Source organism: Schistocerca serialis, chromosome 6 (genome assembly GCF_023864345.2).
Source record: "Schistocerca serialis cubense isolate TAMUIC-IGC-003099 chromosome 6, iqSchSeri2.2, whole genome shotgun sequence".
In the NCBI taxonomy this organism is placed as follows: Eukaryota; Metazoa; Arthropoda; class Insecta; order Orthoptera; family Acrididae; genus Schistocerca; species Schistocerca serialis.
Genome location: NC_064643.1, coordinates 122,268,595 through 122,285,156, shown reverse-complemented (window position 1 = coordinate 122,285,156; position 16,562 = coordinate 122,268,595). Strand labels below are relative to the sequence as shown.

General features: G+C 38.5%; 1 protein-coding gene across 4 annotated transcripts in view; it reads right to left on the bottom strand.

The window, feature by feature from the left end:
- The window catches only part of LOC126485161 (RB1-inducible coiled-coil protein 1), a 318,562-nt gene that overhangs the window by 105,158 nt on the left and 196,842 nt on the right, over window positions 1-16,562 (bottom strand). For all 4 annotated transcript variants that reach the window (XM_050108835.1, XM_050108833.1, XM_050108836.1 and 1 more), the window contains exons 4-7: window positions 15,665-15,826; window positions 10,093-10,219; window positions 8,813-9,095; window positions 1,350-1,520 (exon numbers count right to left, since the gene is read on the bottom strand). In XM_050108835.1, the coding sequence (XP_049964792.1) occupies window positions 1,350-1,520; window positions 8,813-9,095; window positions 10,093-10,219; window positions 15,665-15,826 (743 nt within the window). The remainder of the gene's footprint in view (window positions 1-1,349; window positions 1,521-8,812; window positions 9,096-10,092; window positions 10,220-15,664; window positions 15,827-16,562) is intronic.

Sequence of the window (16,562 nt, the reverse complement as noted above, 5' to 3'; positions counted from 1 at the left end):
ATTTTCTTGAAATCTGTAAATCTGAAGACTGTTGCCTATTTAGTAGGCCTAACATGGCAAAGCATCAGTCTGATTATTATTAGGAATTTCTAGGAGAATGACTCCAATATAGAAAATGTAACAGATGAATGTATACAGGGTGTTACAAAAAGGTACGGCCAAACTTTCAGGAAACATTCCTCACACACAAAGAAAGAAAATATGTTATGTGGACATGTGTCCGGAAATGCTTACTTTCCATGTTAGAGCTCATTTTATTACTTCTCTTCAAATCACGTTACTCATGGAATGGAAACACGCAGCAACAGAACATACCAGCGTGACTTCAAACACTTTGTTGCAGGAAATGTTCAAAATGTTCTCCGTTAGCGAGGATACATGCATCCACCCTCCGTCGCATGGAATCCCTGATGCGCTGATGCAGCCCTGGAGAATGGCGTATTGTATCACAGCCGTCCACAATACGAGCACGAAGAGTCTCTACATTTGGTACCAGGGTTGCGTAGACAAGAGCTTTCAAATGCCCCCATAAATGAAAGTCAAGAGAGTTGAGGTCAGGAGAGTGTGGAGGCCATGGAATTGGTCCACCTCTACCAATCTATCGGTCACCAAATCTATTGTTGAGAAGCGTACGAACACTTCGACTGAAATGTGCAGGAGCTCCATCGTGCATGAACCACATGTTGTGTCGTACTTGTAAAGGCACATGTTCTAGCAGCACAGGTAGAGTATCCCATGTGAAATCATGATAACGTGCTCCATTGAGCATAGGTGGAAGAATGAAACTAAAATGAGCTCTAACATGAAAATTAAGCATTTCCGGACACATGTCCACATAACATCTTTTCTTTATTTGTGTGTGAGGAATGTTTCCTGAAAGTTTGGCCATACCTTTTTGTAACACCCTGTATATGTAGGTTTCAAAAGTAGTGAAGGAGAAGAACAAGAAGAATAATGATCTCAGTGTGTGTGATACACTGGATAATATAAACAAAGTGACTATGCAGATGATACAACGTGAATCAAAACCATATTCAGTTGTTGCATCTGATGAACAAAAAACAATAGGCATAAAAGATAATGTACAAAATGATCTGCCAAAAAAGCTAACTAAATTCTTTACAGACTAAAAAACCCACAGTAGCTTTTAACATACTTTAAATTTCAATGTTGTGCAATACATATTACAGTTAACACTGTGTTATGCACTTTCCCAAATTTTCCATGTGTATGTTGTCACTCCACAGCTCACTCTCTATATACCACAGTTACACTCTTAATGCATAGGTAAGGCATGTCATTCGCAACCATGTTATACATTACCAGGTATGTAAATAAATACACTGTACCTGTGCCAAATCTGTTTGCTCCTGGACTATTCTCTTGGCCTCAAACATAAGCTGCTCTAGTCCAAAAAGTCTTTCTTCTAAACCTTTTATTTCCTTCATTTCTGTCTTGTTAGCTGCTTCCAAAGCTGCATACATCTCAGTTTTTAGAGTTTCTACAACATGGCTATCAAACTGCAAAAAAATAATAAATGACAAGCAATTAAACCTATTCAATTGCCATGCTGTTGCACTAGTTTACATTGAAGTTAAAACACGTGTGTGTGTATTTATTTTATTTATTGTATGAAAATAACAGCAAACAATGACAAGTACATAAAGCTTAATTTTACATGTATATCTAGTTAATTACTTATATCTAAAAACAAAGATGATGTGACTTACCAAACGAAAGTGCTGGCAGGTTGATAGACACACAAACACAAAGATACACACAAAATTCAAGCTTTCCCAACCAATGGTTGCTCCATCAGGAAAGAGGGAAGGAGAGGGAAAGACGAAAGGATGTGGGTTTTAAGGTCTTTCCCTCTCCTTCCCTCTTTCCTGATGAAGCAACCATTGGTTGGGAAAGCTTGAATTTTGTGTGTATGTTTGTGTTTGTTTGCGTGTCTATCGACCTGCCAGCACTTTCGTTTGGTAAGTCACATCATCTTTGTTTTTAGATATATTTTTCCCACATGGAATGTTTCCCTCTATTATATTCATATAGTTAATTATATCTAAAAAGAAAGATGATGAAACTTACCAAACAAAAGCGCTGGCAGGTCGATAGACACACAAACAAACACAAACATACACACAAAATTCTAGCTTTCGCAACCAATGGTTGCCTCGTCAGGAAAGAGGGAAGGAGAAGGAAAGACAAAAGGATATGGGTTTTAAGGGAGAGGGTAAGGAGTCATTCCAATCCCGGGAGTGGAAAGACTTACCTTAGGGGGAAAAAAGGACAGGTATACACTCGCACACACACACACACATATCCATCCACACATACACAGACACAAGCAGACGTTAATTACTTACATATACTTGAGTTTTACTTTATGGCACAAATTTTATACATATTTTTAAATTGTGAAAATTACTAACTTAATATTACTGACTACTTTGACTGATGTAATTGCAAGTTAAGAAAGGCAGATACATTTTATCGTAGTTCAATATCTAATGACTGAAGCCAAACTAACAGCAGAGGGAGTAGCATTAATGAAGTCACTATATGGTCCAGGATACTTCCTCTGAGGACAGTCTCTAACAATATGTTGTACAGTTTGTTCTTGGGCCCCACAATCTCAGGTTGGAGAATCTGAAGAGTCCCCACTTGTGCATCACAGCATTGCACCTGGTGTGGCCAGTTCTTATTCTGTTTAGCCTTGTCCACTCCCTTGTCTGCAGATGAAATCCTGGTAGGCTGGCAGTTGGGTCTTCGATACCTCAATGTGCTGTTGTTGCCGCATTCCACCTCTTGCGCCACTCTTTTTTTATGTCGAACTTATCATCATTCCTTCCAGTACGCCACAGTGGACTGTGAGATTTTAAGTGTTCTGGGGGAGAGTTGTTTAAGACTGTATGAATTGGGAGGTCTTGTGGGTAGTTGGGGTGACGTAGTTTTCCTCCATTCTTGATTGACTGCTTCTTGGCACTGTAATTCAGGTGATGAGATGTTGCTGATGGTATGCAGCTGGGGGATCAGGGTGGATTTTAATGTGCCCATAATAATCCTCAGTGACTTGTTCAGGTGTACGTCCAACTACCTCATGTGGGCACTATGTTGCGACAGGTAGACAACCTCCAAGATGGTGTACCCCGCGCAAAGGACTGCTAAGGCAGGACAGTGAAAAATCTACACTGCTGGCAGCCACATTAGATCAGTCTCTCATGGCTACTCGAGACAACGGCACAAGAAATACATGTGTTATGCAGAGGTAGTACATGGTCAGCCAATGTGAAACATTCTCACAATTCAAATTCTTTTTAAAGTTTAGTTTCTGAGTTGTTCAGCTCTGTGAGAGAAAGAGTCTCAAAGTTTATTTTGAGATAACAGTACCAAGTTTTACTGAGATAAACTGTCAACAAAGCTAATTAAAACAAACAAACATGAACGTATACATTAACAACAATATGGAAAGGGTAGATTCCTACTCACTACACAGAAGAGGTGTTAAGCTGCAGACAGGCACAATAGAAAGAATACTAGAAATATTTAAGCTTTCAGACAAAGTCCTTCTTGATAAGTAGAAAACACACACACACACACACACACACACACACACACACACACGCGCGGCCTCTGCCATTTCTGAGCACGGAAAGTGAGTAGTGTAGACACAGAAGTCTGGAGTAGGGATGGACAGGAATAGCAGCATAAGGGTGGGAGAAGATTCTGTAGTGCTGCCTGTGGCGGTGTGCAGGGACAGCAGGGTGTGCTGCTAGGTGTTGAGATGAGAGGGGGGAGGGGGGGGGGGTTGCAAGTGGAGGGAAGAGGAGAATGGGAATGGACTACGTAGGTGAGTGGGGTGGAGGAAGGAGGACAGGGGGATGATAGAAGATGTGTGTGAGGCTGCTGGACTGGGAGCAGGGAAGAGAATAGAGGCAGGTAGATGACAGGTCCTTGCGAAGGTTGGGATGAGAAGGATATACTGCAGCAAGAGTCCCTGCCTATGTAATTCCAAAAAGCTGGTGTTTGTGAGAAGAATCCATTTGGCCCAGGCTATGTAGTTATTAGCCCAATTCACATTACTGTTTATAAGTTCCGGATGTTCCACTGGCTAAACATGAGAAAGGACATGCAGAATCATATGATTGGAGAAAAATGGACACATGTCAGAGAAACACAAATTTTGGAGTACTACATAACATGGTGAAAACAAATGTCAATTAAGTACTAGGGTTTAATGACTCTTATGGACAAGGTACCTGGAATTAAAAAAAAGAGGAGGAAAAGAAGAAGAACTTGTAGAGAACTTAAACCATCTGACTACCAATTTTTCATCATCACTAGACACTTTTCACTATTGCACCCTATGGAAGGATTGATTTAAAAAAGGATCTGCTTAAACAGATTTAATCAGACATATAATGAATGGAAGGGTGTGAAAGAAGATTTAAACCAAAGAACCAAGCTCTTTCGTGTCTGTAGTGGCGAAATTTAGGCAGCATCTCAGTTCGACAAGTACAGAAGATAGAATACTAGGCAACATATTAGTAGACATCATATTACTTCCATCCACAAGTCTCGTGAAATGGCCAATTTGAGAAATTAGAGCTAATACAGATACTTATCACTCATCATTCTTCAAATGTACCATCCAAAAACGGAATGGGAAGGTGGATCAGTTCGTGGCACCACAAGTATACTCCTCAACACACTGTCACGTGGCTTGCAGAGTACTGATATACATAAAGAACCAATATACACTATGTGATCAAAGTAACCGGACAGATTCCATTCTCGCAGGCATACGCTCAATCTGGTGCTGGAAGGTTTCTTGGGGAATGGCAGCCCATTCTTCATGGAGTGCTGCACAGAGGAGAGGTATCGATGTCTGTCGGTGAGGCCTGGCAGGAAGTCGGCGTTCCAAAACATTCCAAAGGTATTCTATAGGATTCAGGTCAGGACTCTGTGCAGGCCAGTCCATTACAGGTATGTTACTGTTATGTAACCACTCCGCCACAGGCCATGCATTATGAACAGGTGTTCGATCATGTTGAAAGACGCAATCCCAATCTCAAAATTGCTCTTCAACAGTGGGAAGCAAGATGGTGCTTAATAACATCAATGTAAACCTGTGCTGTGATAGTGCCACATGAAACAACAAGAGGTGCAAGCCCCCTCCATGAAAAACACGACCACTCCGTAACACCACCTCCTCCGAATTTTACTGTTGGCACTACACACACTGGCAGATGATGTTCACCGGACATTCGCCATACCCACACCCTGCCATCGGATCGCCAACTGTGTACCGTGATTCATCATTCCACAGAACGTTTTTCCACTGTTCAATCATCCAATGTTTATGCTCCTTACACCAAGCACGACATCATTAGGCATTTACTAGCATGATGTGTGGCTTATGAGCAGCCACTCAACCATGAAATCCAAGTTTTATCACTTCCCGCCTAAGTGTAGTACTTGCAGTGGATCCTGATGCAGTTTAGAAATCCTGTGTGATGGTCTGGTTAGATGTCTGCCTGTTACACGTTACGACCCTCTTCAACTGTCAGTGATACTGTCAGCCAACAGACAAGGTCAGCCTGTATGTTTTTGTGCTGTACATGTCCCTTCATGTTTCCACTTCACTATCACTTTGGAGACAGTGGACCTAGGGATGTTTAGGAGTGTGGAAATCTTGCAGATGTATGACGCAAGTGACACCCAATCACCTGACCACGTTTGAAGTCCGTGAGTTCCGCAGAGCGCCCCAGTCTGCTCTTTCATTATGTCTAATGACTACTGAGGTTGCTGATATGGAGTTCATAGCAGTAGGTGGCAGCACAGTGCACCTAGTATGAAAAATGTATGTTTGGGGGAGGGGGGGGGGCGGGGGGTGTCTGGATGCTTTTGATCACATAGTGTATGAAAAGAACTACCAGTTACTTGTACTCGTAAATGAGGACTGTTTATCAGTGATCCACTGCACTTTTTCTTATGAATAACAAATGGAAATGAAACTTTTATTAACCCATAACTTTTAAATACAGGTGGTATGCCAATGGTTCAAAGCTGCTCAAGGCGTAGGATTTTTCATAGGCTAGCATGCCAAAGGTCTACACAGGGTAACGCAATTGCAGCTGTCAAGGTGGAGGCTGCACAGGGAAAACTGACACTGTCAATACTGAACAAACGACTAGCTTGCTCTGTACCAGCTGATACACAGAATACAATGTACTGAAGAAACTGATTACTTTAATGCTGAACAATAGCATGTGAACTGAACTGCTACACCATCCAAATTCACCCCCTTGCTATGGGGTGCAGAATCCAGCATCCTAATCAAACAATTTTGCTAACAGCACACTAGATCACAGATAATAATATCTACAGCTACATGGATACTCTGCAACTGAAACTCAAGTGGCTGGCAGAGGGTTCATCGAACCTTCACAGTATTTCTCTATTATTCCACTCTGGAATAGTGCACGGAAAAAACTAACGCCTATATCTTTCTGTGCAATCTCTGAATTCCCTTATTTTATTATGACGATCGTTTCTCCCTACGTAGGTCGGCGTCAACAAAATATTTTCGCATTTGGACGAGAAAGTTGGTGATTGGAATTTCATGAGAAGATTCTACCGTGGCAAAAAATGCCTTCGTTTTAATGGTGTCCATCCCAAATCGTGTATCATGTCCGTCACACACTCTCCCCCATTTCGCGATAATTCAAAATGTGCCACTCTTCTTTGAACTTTCTCAATGTACTCTGTTAATCCTATCTGGCAAGGATCCCAGCCCGTGCAGATCTCCTCCGAAATACAACAGAGAAGTGTAGTGTAGGCAGTCTCTTTAGTAGATCTGTTACGTTTTTTAAGTCTTCTACCAATAAAACATGGTCTTTAGTCTGCCCTCCACACAACATTTTCTGTGTGTTCTTTCCAATGTAAACTGTTTGTTATTGTAGCTCATAGGTATTTAGTTGAATTTACAGCCTTTAGATTGGACTGATTTACTATGTAACTGAAGTTTAATGGATTTCTTTTGGTACTCGTGGATGATCTCTCACTTTTCATTATTTAGGGTCAACTGCCAATTTCCGCACCATTCAGATCTCTCTTCTAAGTTGTTTTGCAATTTGTTTTGATGATCTGAAGAGTTTACTAGATGATAAACGGCAGCATCATCTGTAAACAATCTTGGATAGCCGCTCCCATTGTCTCCTAAATCATTTATATAGGCAAGGAACAGCAGAGGGCCTATAACAGTCCTTTAGTAATGTCATAAATCGCTTCTGGTTTAGTCAATGATTTTCCGTCAATTACTACGAACTGTGACCAATCTAACGGGATCCAGTCACATAACAGACGATATTCCATAAGCATGCAATTTCAATACTAGTATAGTGGTGATGGTAACCCGATAGGGGGAATACTCTACATCTACAGTTAGGCTACACTTGCCAACTGCAGTTATGTGGCTGATGGTATTTCGCTATCATCGTTATTTCCCCTTCCCTATTCCAATGGCAAATAGTGTGTGCTACAATGTCGGATGTGGCATAAGTTTTGGTAACTAAAATGTTTGCATAAGTGGTTCAAAATGGATGCAACAGATCAAACCACATATGTTTAAGTGTGGACGCCATTCTCCACTCTTATTAAAAAAGAATAAAAATGAAAAAGTATCTTTACAGATCCCGTTACTAATTCAGTGTGACTGTTGTGATAGCTATGGTATGTGTGAAATACATCCTGCATCAGATGACTTGTATTACACACAATTTGGCAAATGTTCACTGACAGGCACTTCTGTTTACATATTATCTGTGACATTCTGAAGGTAAGTATTCTCTGAATGAACAGACCCAGAGAAAAAGTGTGTTAAATGATGTTATTTGGTGGGTTCAGAGTAAATATATATATACTCTTTTTCTGAAGGAAATTTCCTCAGAAGGTGCATACAGTGTATTTCACAAAGAACTCCAATGTCAGAGTGCTTTGGCAGTAGCATAGCAGAATGAGATGGAAAAAAAAATAATTCACTCTGACAGTAACACCCACCGTCAACTATAATTCTCCTCCATGAATCCTGTAAGAACTGAAAATGCTCTTTGGACACAGTTACCAATCTTAAAATGCATCTCTCTCTCTCATTCATAATTACCATGCTACACAGAAGATTCTTTGTTTTACTTCTTGCAGGCAATTTATGATATAAACAGTGGTGATAAGAGGAAGAAAATGAAAAAAGTTCAAATATGAGTGAATTCCTAAGTGACCAAACTCCTGAGGTCATCGGTCGCTAGACACAACTGAAATTAACTTAAACTAACTTATGCTAAGAACAACACACACACCCATGCCTGAGGGAGGACTCGAACCTTCAGCAGGAAGGGCTGCACAGTCCATGACATGGCGCCTCTAGTCACACGGCGAAGAAAATGAGAAATTAGCTGCTGCACAAATGCAAGAGAAGTATTTGAAGGTGTTCATTCATGGAGACTGTGTACCAATTGATCAACAACTTCTTGTACTTTTTGGATGTCAATCTGACAATCCGACAAAATCTTTTTGGAAATACGAGCATCCAGTAATATGCTTGCCAACTTCATACCTACATTCTGTCTCCAGCCAAACAGCCCAGAAAGATGCAGTCTACAAGATTGACTTTCAGGACTATACAGTTCAAGATAAAAAGAAGTAAATTTGTTACACCCCAAAGTCAAGCCAATCACGTTCCTTACAGATTACTGCAAAGGCTCTCTATCTGTAACAGGGAAAATCATCTAAGAAAATAGAATAAACTTACCTGCTCTAGATGGTGGCTACATTGCTCAGCTAAGAGTTCCAGACTGCTTTGATTGTCCTTTGCAGATATCCATTCAAACAATGTCATCATCTTTTCTTCTTGCTCTTTTACTTCATTGCCAGCACCACTTCTGACTAACGTACTTGCGCTTTCAGTAACTTCTTCAACAGGTTTCTCCTTTGTTTCACTTTCTTTAGTTGTAGAGCTTGTTAGTGACTCTTTCTCTGTTATAAGTGCTGAGATCAATGGAATTTTTGCTAACATTTCAAGATCGTTCTTGTAACTAGAAATAAAAGATATGATCATAGTCAACAGGAAGCAACTTTTGTGAGACATCACTTGTCATAGACCATATGTCAGTTAATTGAATTGGTTGGTTCCACACAGTAAGAATTTTAGAAACGTAAGTTTGATTTCTGATGCAGCAAAACTTCTACTAATGGTGAGAAATACAAGAAGGAAGGAAGGACGATTTGGATTTAACATCTTATTAATAATGAGATCATTAAGAGATGGATCACAAATTCAGATTGAGGAAGGATGGTGTAGGAAACTAGCCATGTCCTTCTCAAAGACACTTGCCTGATAAATCAAAATCTGGACGGCTGGACGGTGATTTGAACCACTGTCCTCCCAAAGGTGAGTCCACTGCCCCACCTCACCCGGTGTGTATTAATTATAGGCAGAGCACTAAATCACTTTTATGTAGCAGGGAAACTACTTGATTGTGACCTTGCGGAAAGAACTATCCCAGCATAATTCTGAAGTCACTTGTTGAAACAGCAGTTGAGTTAAACCCTGGCAAATCAAGACTCAAACCACACACTTCCAGCATTTGAATCTTATGATTTGCTACTTTAGGTCCTCAATATGAAAATAATGCAAATTCTTGCACAGGTAGTGTAAGAACATTATTCTACAGCGGCATGAAAATTGCAAGAACTCACAAAAATACCAAGTGAAGACATTTACACCTCTATATAGCTTTACACCTTTATGTAGCCTTGGGACAAACAAAAGAAACTACTATGCAGCTTCCAAAGTTCTCTCAACAATGAGTTAAGTCATTGAGTTGTGTAGCTCTTTACTTACACTGGAAAGAAAGGAATATGAATTGAACATTTTCATGATCAGCGTAACATTACTTTTACTACAGGAATTCCTTTTGCGAAATAAGACAAACAGTGAGGAGAATTTTAATAAGAAATTAAAACTGGTGTTAACATGAGCTGAACCACCTGAATCTAATGATCTGAAAATAACACTTGATCAGTACATACTTGTGAAGCAATTGTATGTATTCTTCACGAGATTCCAAATGTTGCTTAAAGGTCTGGTCAAAAACTTCAGTACGGCTTCGAAATGCTGCAGTAATATCTTCTAGATTGGCCACAACTGCTGCCCAACCTGCAGGAATAAATAGGTTTTACTTTTACAACAATCTCTTTGCTCATTGCACAAAAAAAGAAATTAATTAATCTACTAGGAGATGAAGGTTTACAAGTGGAAAATCATACCCTGTATTGAACAATGTGTACAAATGTATGAATCAGTTTAAGTACTTTGCGTAACACCAATTAAATGCAATGTATTTCAAATAAACCAGAAGAAAGGCATTGCCCTAAAGTACTGTACTCAAAAGTTTCACAGGTATGCTTAAAAATAAAAATTTGTTGATACTACTTGTTATTCCACAGCAATATAATTTGAAAATTTCCAGTATAAGATTGACATCACTTCTATTAGAGGAATGCCTATGTGAAACAAAAAATGAATAAATAAATAGATAAATAAAAATAAATGGACAAGTACGAGAAGGAATTGTGCTCTTAGAGCTCCATTCAAATTTAATTATGCATATGTATAGTTAATCTATAGGTTTTGATGAGCAAGTTTGTGAGTATTGAAATCTGTGACAAGAAGAATGCTGTCAATCCCCACAGCTTTATTTCACTGTAAGTCTTCCAAAGTTCTGTTAAATCAGCTCAAATACTGGATCTCTTCCACATCAACTCCATTTCCTCTTCCTTCACATCATCAGACATATCACCCCCCTTCCTCTCGCCCCACAGAGGCCATCAATGTATTCTTTCCACCTACCCACTCCCTCCTCTGCACTTCACAGTGGAATTCCCATTGCACTATTATTGTTGAAGGCCTTGCTATTAATTTCACCAAAGGTTGTTTAGACTTTTCTGTACACTGATCAGTCCTTCTGACAACTACCGTATTTACTCGAATCTAAGCCGCACTTTTTTTCCAGTTTTTGTAATCCAAAAAACCGCCGGCGGCTTAGAATCGAGTGCAAAGTAAGCAGAAGTTCTGAAAAATGTTGGTAGGTGCCGTCAAATATATGTAGCGCTACACAGGCATGCTTTGCAGGCACAAAGATAAATACTGGCGCAAAAACCGCTGCGTCAGTTAATAAATTTAAAAAAAAAAAAGGTGGAAGACGAGCTTTTTTTTCCTCCTCCCTGAGTTTTGGCCACTGCATTTTTATACATTATCCATTGAGGTAAATACAAATTCCATATTGTTCATCTTCGAATGTTGCAGCGTTTCAATGTACTACGAAAATCCGACTGGCAAGACTGTTAGGGATGTTTGTCAATATGGCCAACTCTACGTTCTGAATTTTTTCCTACCTGTGAGAAGAGATGGTTGCTAATAAGAACTTTTGTGAATTGTGAGTCACATGCAGTATTCTCTTCAACGTAAGAATAATACGAATATAAACATTTTGCCATGTATTCTTTCGTGTTTGCTGTTATCTCATTTAAATCCTGTCTGCCTAATAAACTACGAAGCTGGAGTAAGACAACAGCAAACGCGGAAGAATGTACATATCATGTCATGTTTATATTCGTATTATTCTTATGCGTAATAGTGATACAGTCAGAAATGAATCACAGCAATTGACTAGATTTTTAAATCTAAGATGACTAATTTCTGTGCAGAATGTAATGTACTAAAGAAGCGTCTGCAATGTTTTTGAAACGGAGAAAATTTTTCGCTAAACTCTTGTTCAGAACATCTTCTATCATACGCAGTCTATTATGTGGTTCTTGTTGATCATTACCAAAGAAAGCAGCAGTGTAAGTAACAACAAATAGCAGTCTCTTGGCATTGTTTCGCTAATAAGACGATACCTCCTCTCCCCCCCCCCTTTTTTTCCCTCCCTTCCAGACGCTTCTTTAGTACATTACATTCAGCACAGAAATTAGAGTCATCTTAGATTTAAAAATCTAGTCAATTGCCGTGCTTCATTTCTGACTGTATCGCTGTTACGCATAAGAATAATTCGAATAGTACATTCTTCCACACTTGCTGTTGTCTCACTCTAGCTTTGTAGTTTATTAGGCAGACAAGATTTAAATGAGATAGCAGCAGACATGAAAGAATACATGGCAAAATGTTTATATTCGTATTATTCTTATGTTGAAGAGAATACTGCACGTGACTCACGATTCACAAAAGTTCCTATTAGCAACCATCTCTTCTCACGGGTAGGAAAAAATTCAGAACGTAGAGCTGGCCATATTGACAAACATCCCTAACAGTCTTGCCAGTCGGATTTTCGTAGTACATTGAAACGCTGCAACATTCGAAGATGAACAATACGGAATTTGTATTTACTTCGATGGATAATGTATAAAAATGCAGTGGTGAAACTCGGGGAAGAGGAAAAAAAAGCTCTTCTTCCACCTTTTTTTTTATTTATTTATTAACTGACGCAGAGGTTTTGGCGCCAGTATTTATCTTTGTGCCTGCAAAGCATGCCTGTGTAGCGCTACATATATTCGGCGGCAGAAGTTAGTTGTGGCGGCACCTAAAGCGGTGGTAGCACGCACAAAAGCAAGCCATGCCGCGAGCGGCAACATACCGTAAACACTCATTATCAGAATGTGACAAACAATGCATTACACAGTACAGTAATGCATCTTCAGCTTAAAGTGACGTCAACACCTATAACAAAGAGAACGGCACTTATCAGATCAAAGAAAAATAAGCAATCGATTCAAACCAGACGAAGCATGTGAAAAATGATGGGAACCCGCATAAATACGGACGGAGTTCCTGACGCATAGCAATGGCTACCTGGTAAAGCTTAACTGCTAAGCTTACGACTCGAACCAAACTACTGTAGCTGCATCGTCAATCATTTGACCTAAATTGTGTCTCATATTACAATGAACCAGCTTTGTTTTGATTTGGAGGTGCGGCCTTAAACTTTTCTCTTCCCTTGAATTTCGAGTATCAAATTTCAGGTGCGGCTTAGATTCAGGAAAATTGTTTTTCCTTGATTTCGAGTCTCATTTTTCAGGTGCGGCTTAGTTTCGAGTGCGGCTTGGACTCGAGTAAATATGGTAGTTGTTCTCAATTTATTTACTTTTTCCTGCAACCATTTTGCCTTGACTTGCCAGCACTTCCTACTTATTTCATTCCTGACACACATTTCTGTGTTCTTTAATTTCCCTGAACATTTTTGTACTTCCTTTTTTGTCAATCAATTTAATTACTTCTTCAGTTACCCATGATTTCTTTGCACTTAACTTTCTTTTATCTATGTGTATCCGACTTCCGTACTGTCCTTTTCAGAGATGCCCATTTCTCTTGACCTGAACTGCCTACTGGGGTACAGTTCATCGTAGTACCTATAGCCTCAGAACTACAAAATCATCTCATCATTCCTTGGTAATTCAGTGTCCCACTTCTGGACGAGTCTCTTAAAACTTCAGCCCACTCTTCATCATTGTTAAATTATGATCAAAGTCTACATCTGCTCCTGGGTCACATTACAACTCAATATCTTATACTGTAATCTCTATCAGCCCATGATGTAACACAGCTGGAATATTTCCATATCTCCAGATAAAAAAAAATAATAATAAAATAAAAAAAAAATTTTAAAAATAATAATAATAATAATAATAATAATAATAATAATAATAATAATAATAAATAATAATAATATCCTAGAATCAACTGAGGATTTGTAAACTGTCAATAAGGTACACTAATCAGATATAAAATGCAACTGATTTCTGAAATAAAATCATATGACTATTTATTATTACTCATACATTATGAAAAAGGATGATTAGGATTTAACATCCCACCAATGATGAAATCATCTAACAAGGAGAGATCCCCAGCAGTGGAATCGACTTTTTGAAACCACCTACATCGTTATGTAGGTTACTATCCAAGTATCACACAATCACTGCAGCCATTCAGCCTGGTGGGCCATTGATTGCGAGTAATTGACGAAAAAAATTTTTGGAATTTTGTACAATTCTCAGTAACCTTTAAAAAGATGTATTACATAAACTGGTTGCTTGGCGTAGTGAATAGGGTAATAGTTTGACACACAAGGTGTTGTGGATTTGAATCTCATTAGGTGCAATAAGTTTATTATTATTATTATATCTTTATCGAAATCACTATGGTCTTCAATTGATTGAAATGTAATTTTTTATTTCCATTCCTTTATCAAGTAATTTTAATCACAACAACAACTACTTCATTTGCTCTCATTTTTCTTCCTACAATCATTTTTCCACTTGAAATCTCTGTGTGGTTTTTAAATTTATTTTATGTATTACTTTCAATTCAATTTCTATTGTTTTATCACCCCATTTCTTGTCCACATCATTGCCTTCATTGTATCTATTTTTCATTTTGCTTGAATTTTGTTTTACTCATAAATCCTTCGTTCATTTACTTTGACAACAGTGCAATAGGTATTTAAGTTATGATTTAAAAGTGTGTATGATGACTACCATAAAAGAAAATTGCACACCTGGTAACTAAAACTACATTTTCCACACCATTACAATCAGTACAAAGACACTATTTCGTCTCTTGTTTTTCAACTGATAGATTTTCAAATAACTGAATATTGTAATCGATAAATTTTATTAAATTCATATTCACAAAAATTCCAATTGGGAAAAGAATGATATAAAGAAAAAAGAAACACATGAAAAAGATGGGACAAATGAGCAAAAATAAAAAATTACATTTAAACCAAGTAATTGAATAAAAATAATGATCAAAGTCATTTTGATAAGATTTAAACACAAAAGACGTACTGGACCTGACAAAATTTAAACCCAGACCTCCTGCATGTGAAGCTATTATCCTATCCACTACACCACACAACCAGTTTATGTATTACGATTTTTTTAATGTTACTGAGCAACACGCGAAACTCCTAAAATTTTTTTGTCAATTACTGGCAAAGGAGGGCCCACCAAGGTGAACGGCTGCAAGGATGCGATACCTGGGATCTTAACCTATATCACCACATATTTCGTTTCAAAAAGTTGATCCCACTGCTGGAGCCCTCTCCCTATAAGAGTACTAACTCAGATTAGACGAGATTGGGAAAGGAAATGGCCTTCTTCTTCCCCCCCTCCCGAGGCATCCTGGCATCCACCTCTATTTATCGAATAACAAAAACTTGATTCTGGTGGTCGATTCTTGGCTTTTAACCACAGTCCTAGAGTAAAATACCTAAATCACTGTGTCATCTTGTTCCAATCATTTCAAACATTGCTGTACAATTCCAAAAAGAAGTTGGGACCAGTTCAAGGAATTCCAAATGGAAAAGAAGTAAGTTGTCAATTTTAGCTCACATGGAGTTTTGTCATAATTTGCAATAACTGGAATTCAAAGTACAAGCCTACTCGACCTAAAATTGAAGTGCATTTTAACAACTGATTGTCTGAAGAAGAATAACCTGCCACTCACCTTGTTCTTTCCACTCACACAAAATAAATTCTGAAAGCAAATGTTTACTATTCTACAACAATTACATTACTGTATTCATCAATCAATACTACATACCTTGTTGCTGCAAATGTTGATCATGAACTAGGCTTTCACAACAGCGCGCTTGCTCTTTAGCGAGCTCATAAAATTGTTGCGCTAGCTGGGCTCGCACCACAACAGTGTTGTAAGAATGTGGCATGTTTACAGAAGCTTCTGCCTGATCTTTGAGGTCAATGTCTGAAAAAAAAAAAAGTACATGTCAGTTAAACATAACATAAAAAACATTGTACTGTATAACAATATCAAAAAACTGTTGAACATTTCATGCAGGAAATCACAATCCACATAAATGACAGGCCAAGCAAAACATCTTACTTTGACCCGTGACGAACACAGGCCACCTATTTAGTTTTACAGGGTTTTCAGTTCCTTAATAGGGGAAAAAAATGAGCAGGCTTGAGTGTTATACTCCAGAATAGAGATCACCAAACTGTTTTCGCAGTAAACTGCATCATTTTTCTGTACAATAGTTGCATGCCAGAATGAAAGCTATGGGCAAAAAAGGTGAGAAATTAATTTCAGCATTCTGTGTTAACCACGGGTGTGTCACATGCAATGCATCTAAAAGAAATTATTAGCATAAAGGTAGTTGCGTCAGAGCTAGTGTGCACATAAATTAATCTCACAAACTAAGCAGTAAAAAAAATTTTTGCAAACTCATACAGGAAATTCATTTCCTTTGTTAATGAGATTTTTGAAAATGATGTTTGAGTTTCCTGTGATCACCAAATGTTTGGTTCAGTTTTGCTGCATCCAATGAAGAGAATTGGTTTCAGATGTACATCAGTCAATTATGTTGTGTAGAACATTCTCACACTCTTACCGTGTCATCTCAGGATAAAATGTCAAGCTTTCGACGATTAACTCCATATTCTTTGTCAGGAGCAACTGACTCAAAACTGTTGCTGTGATG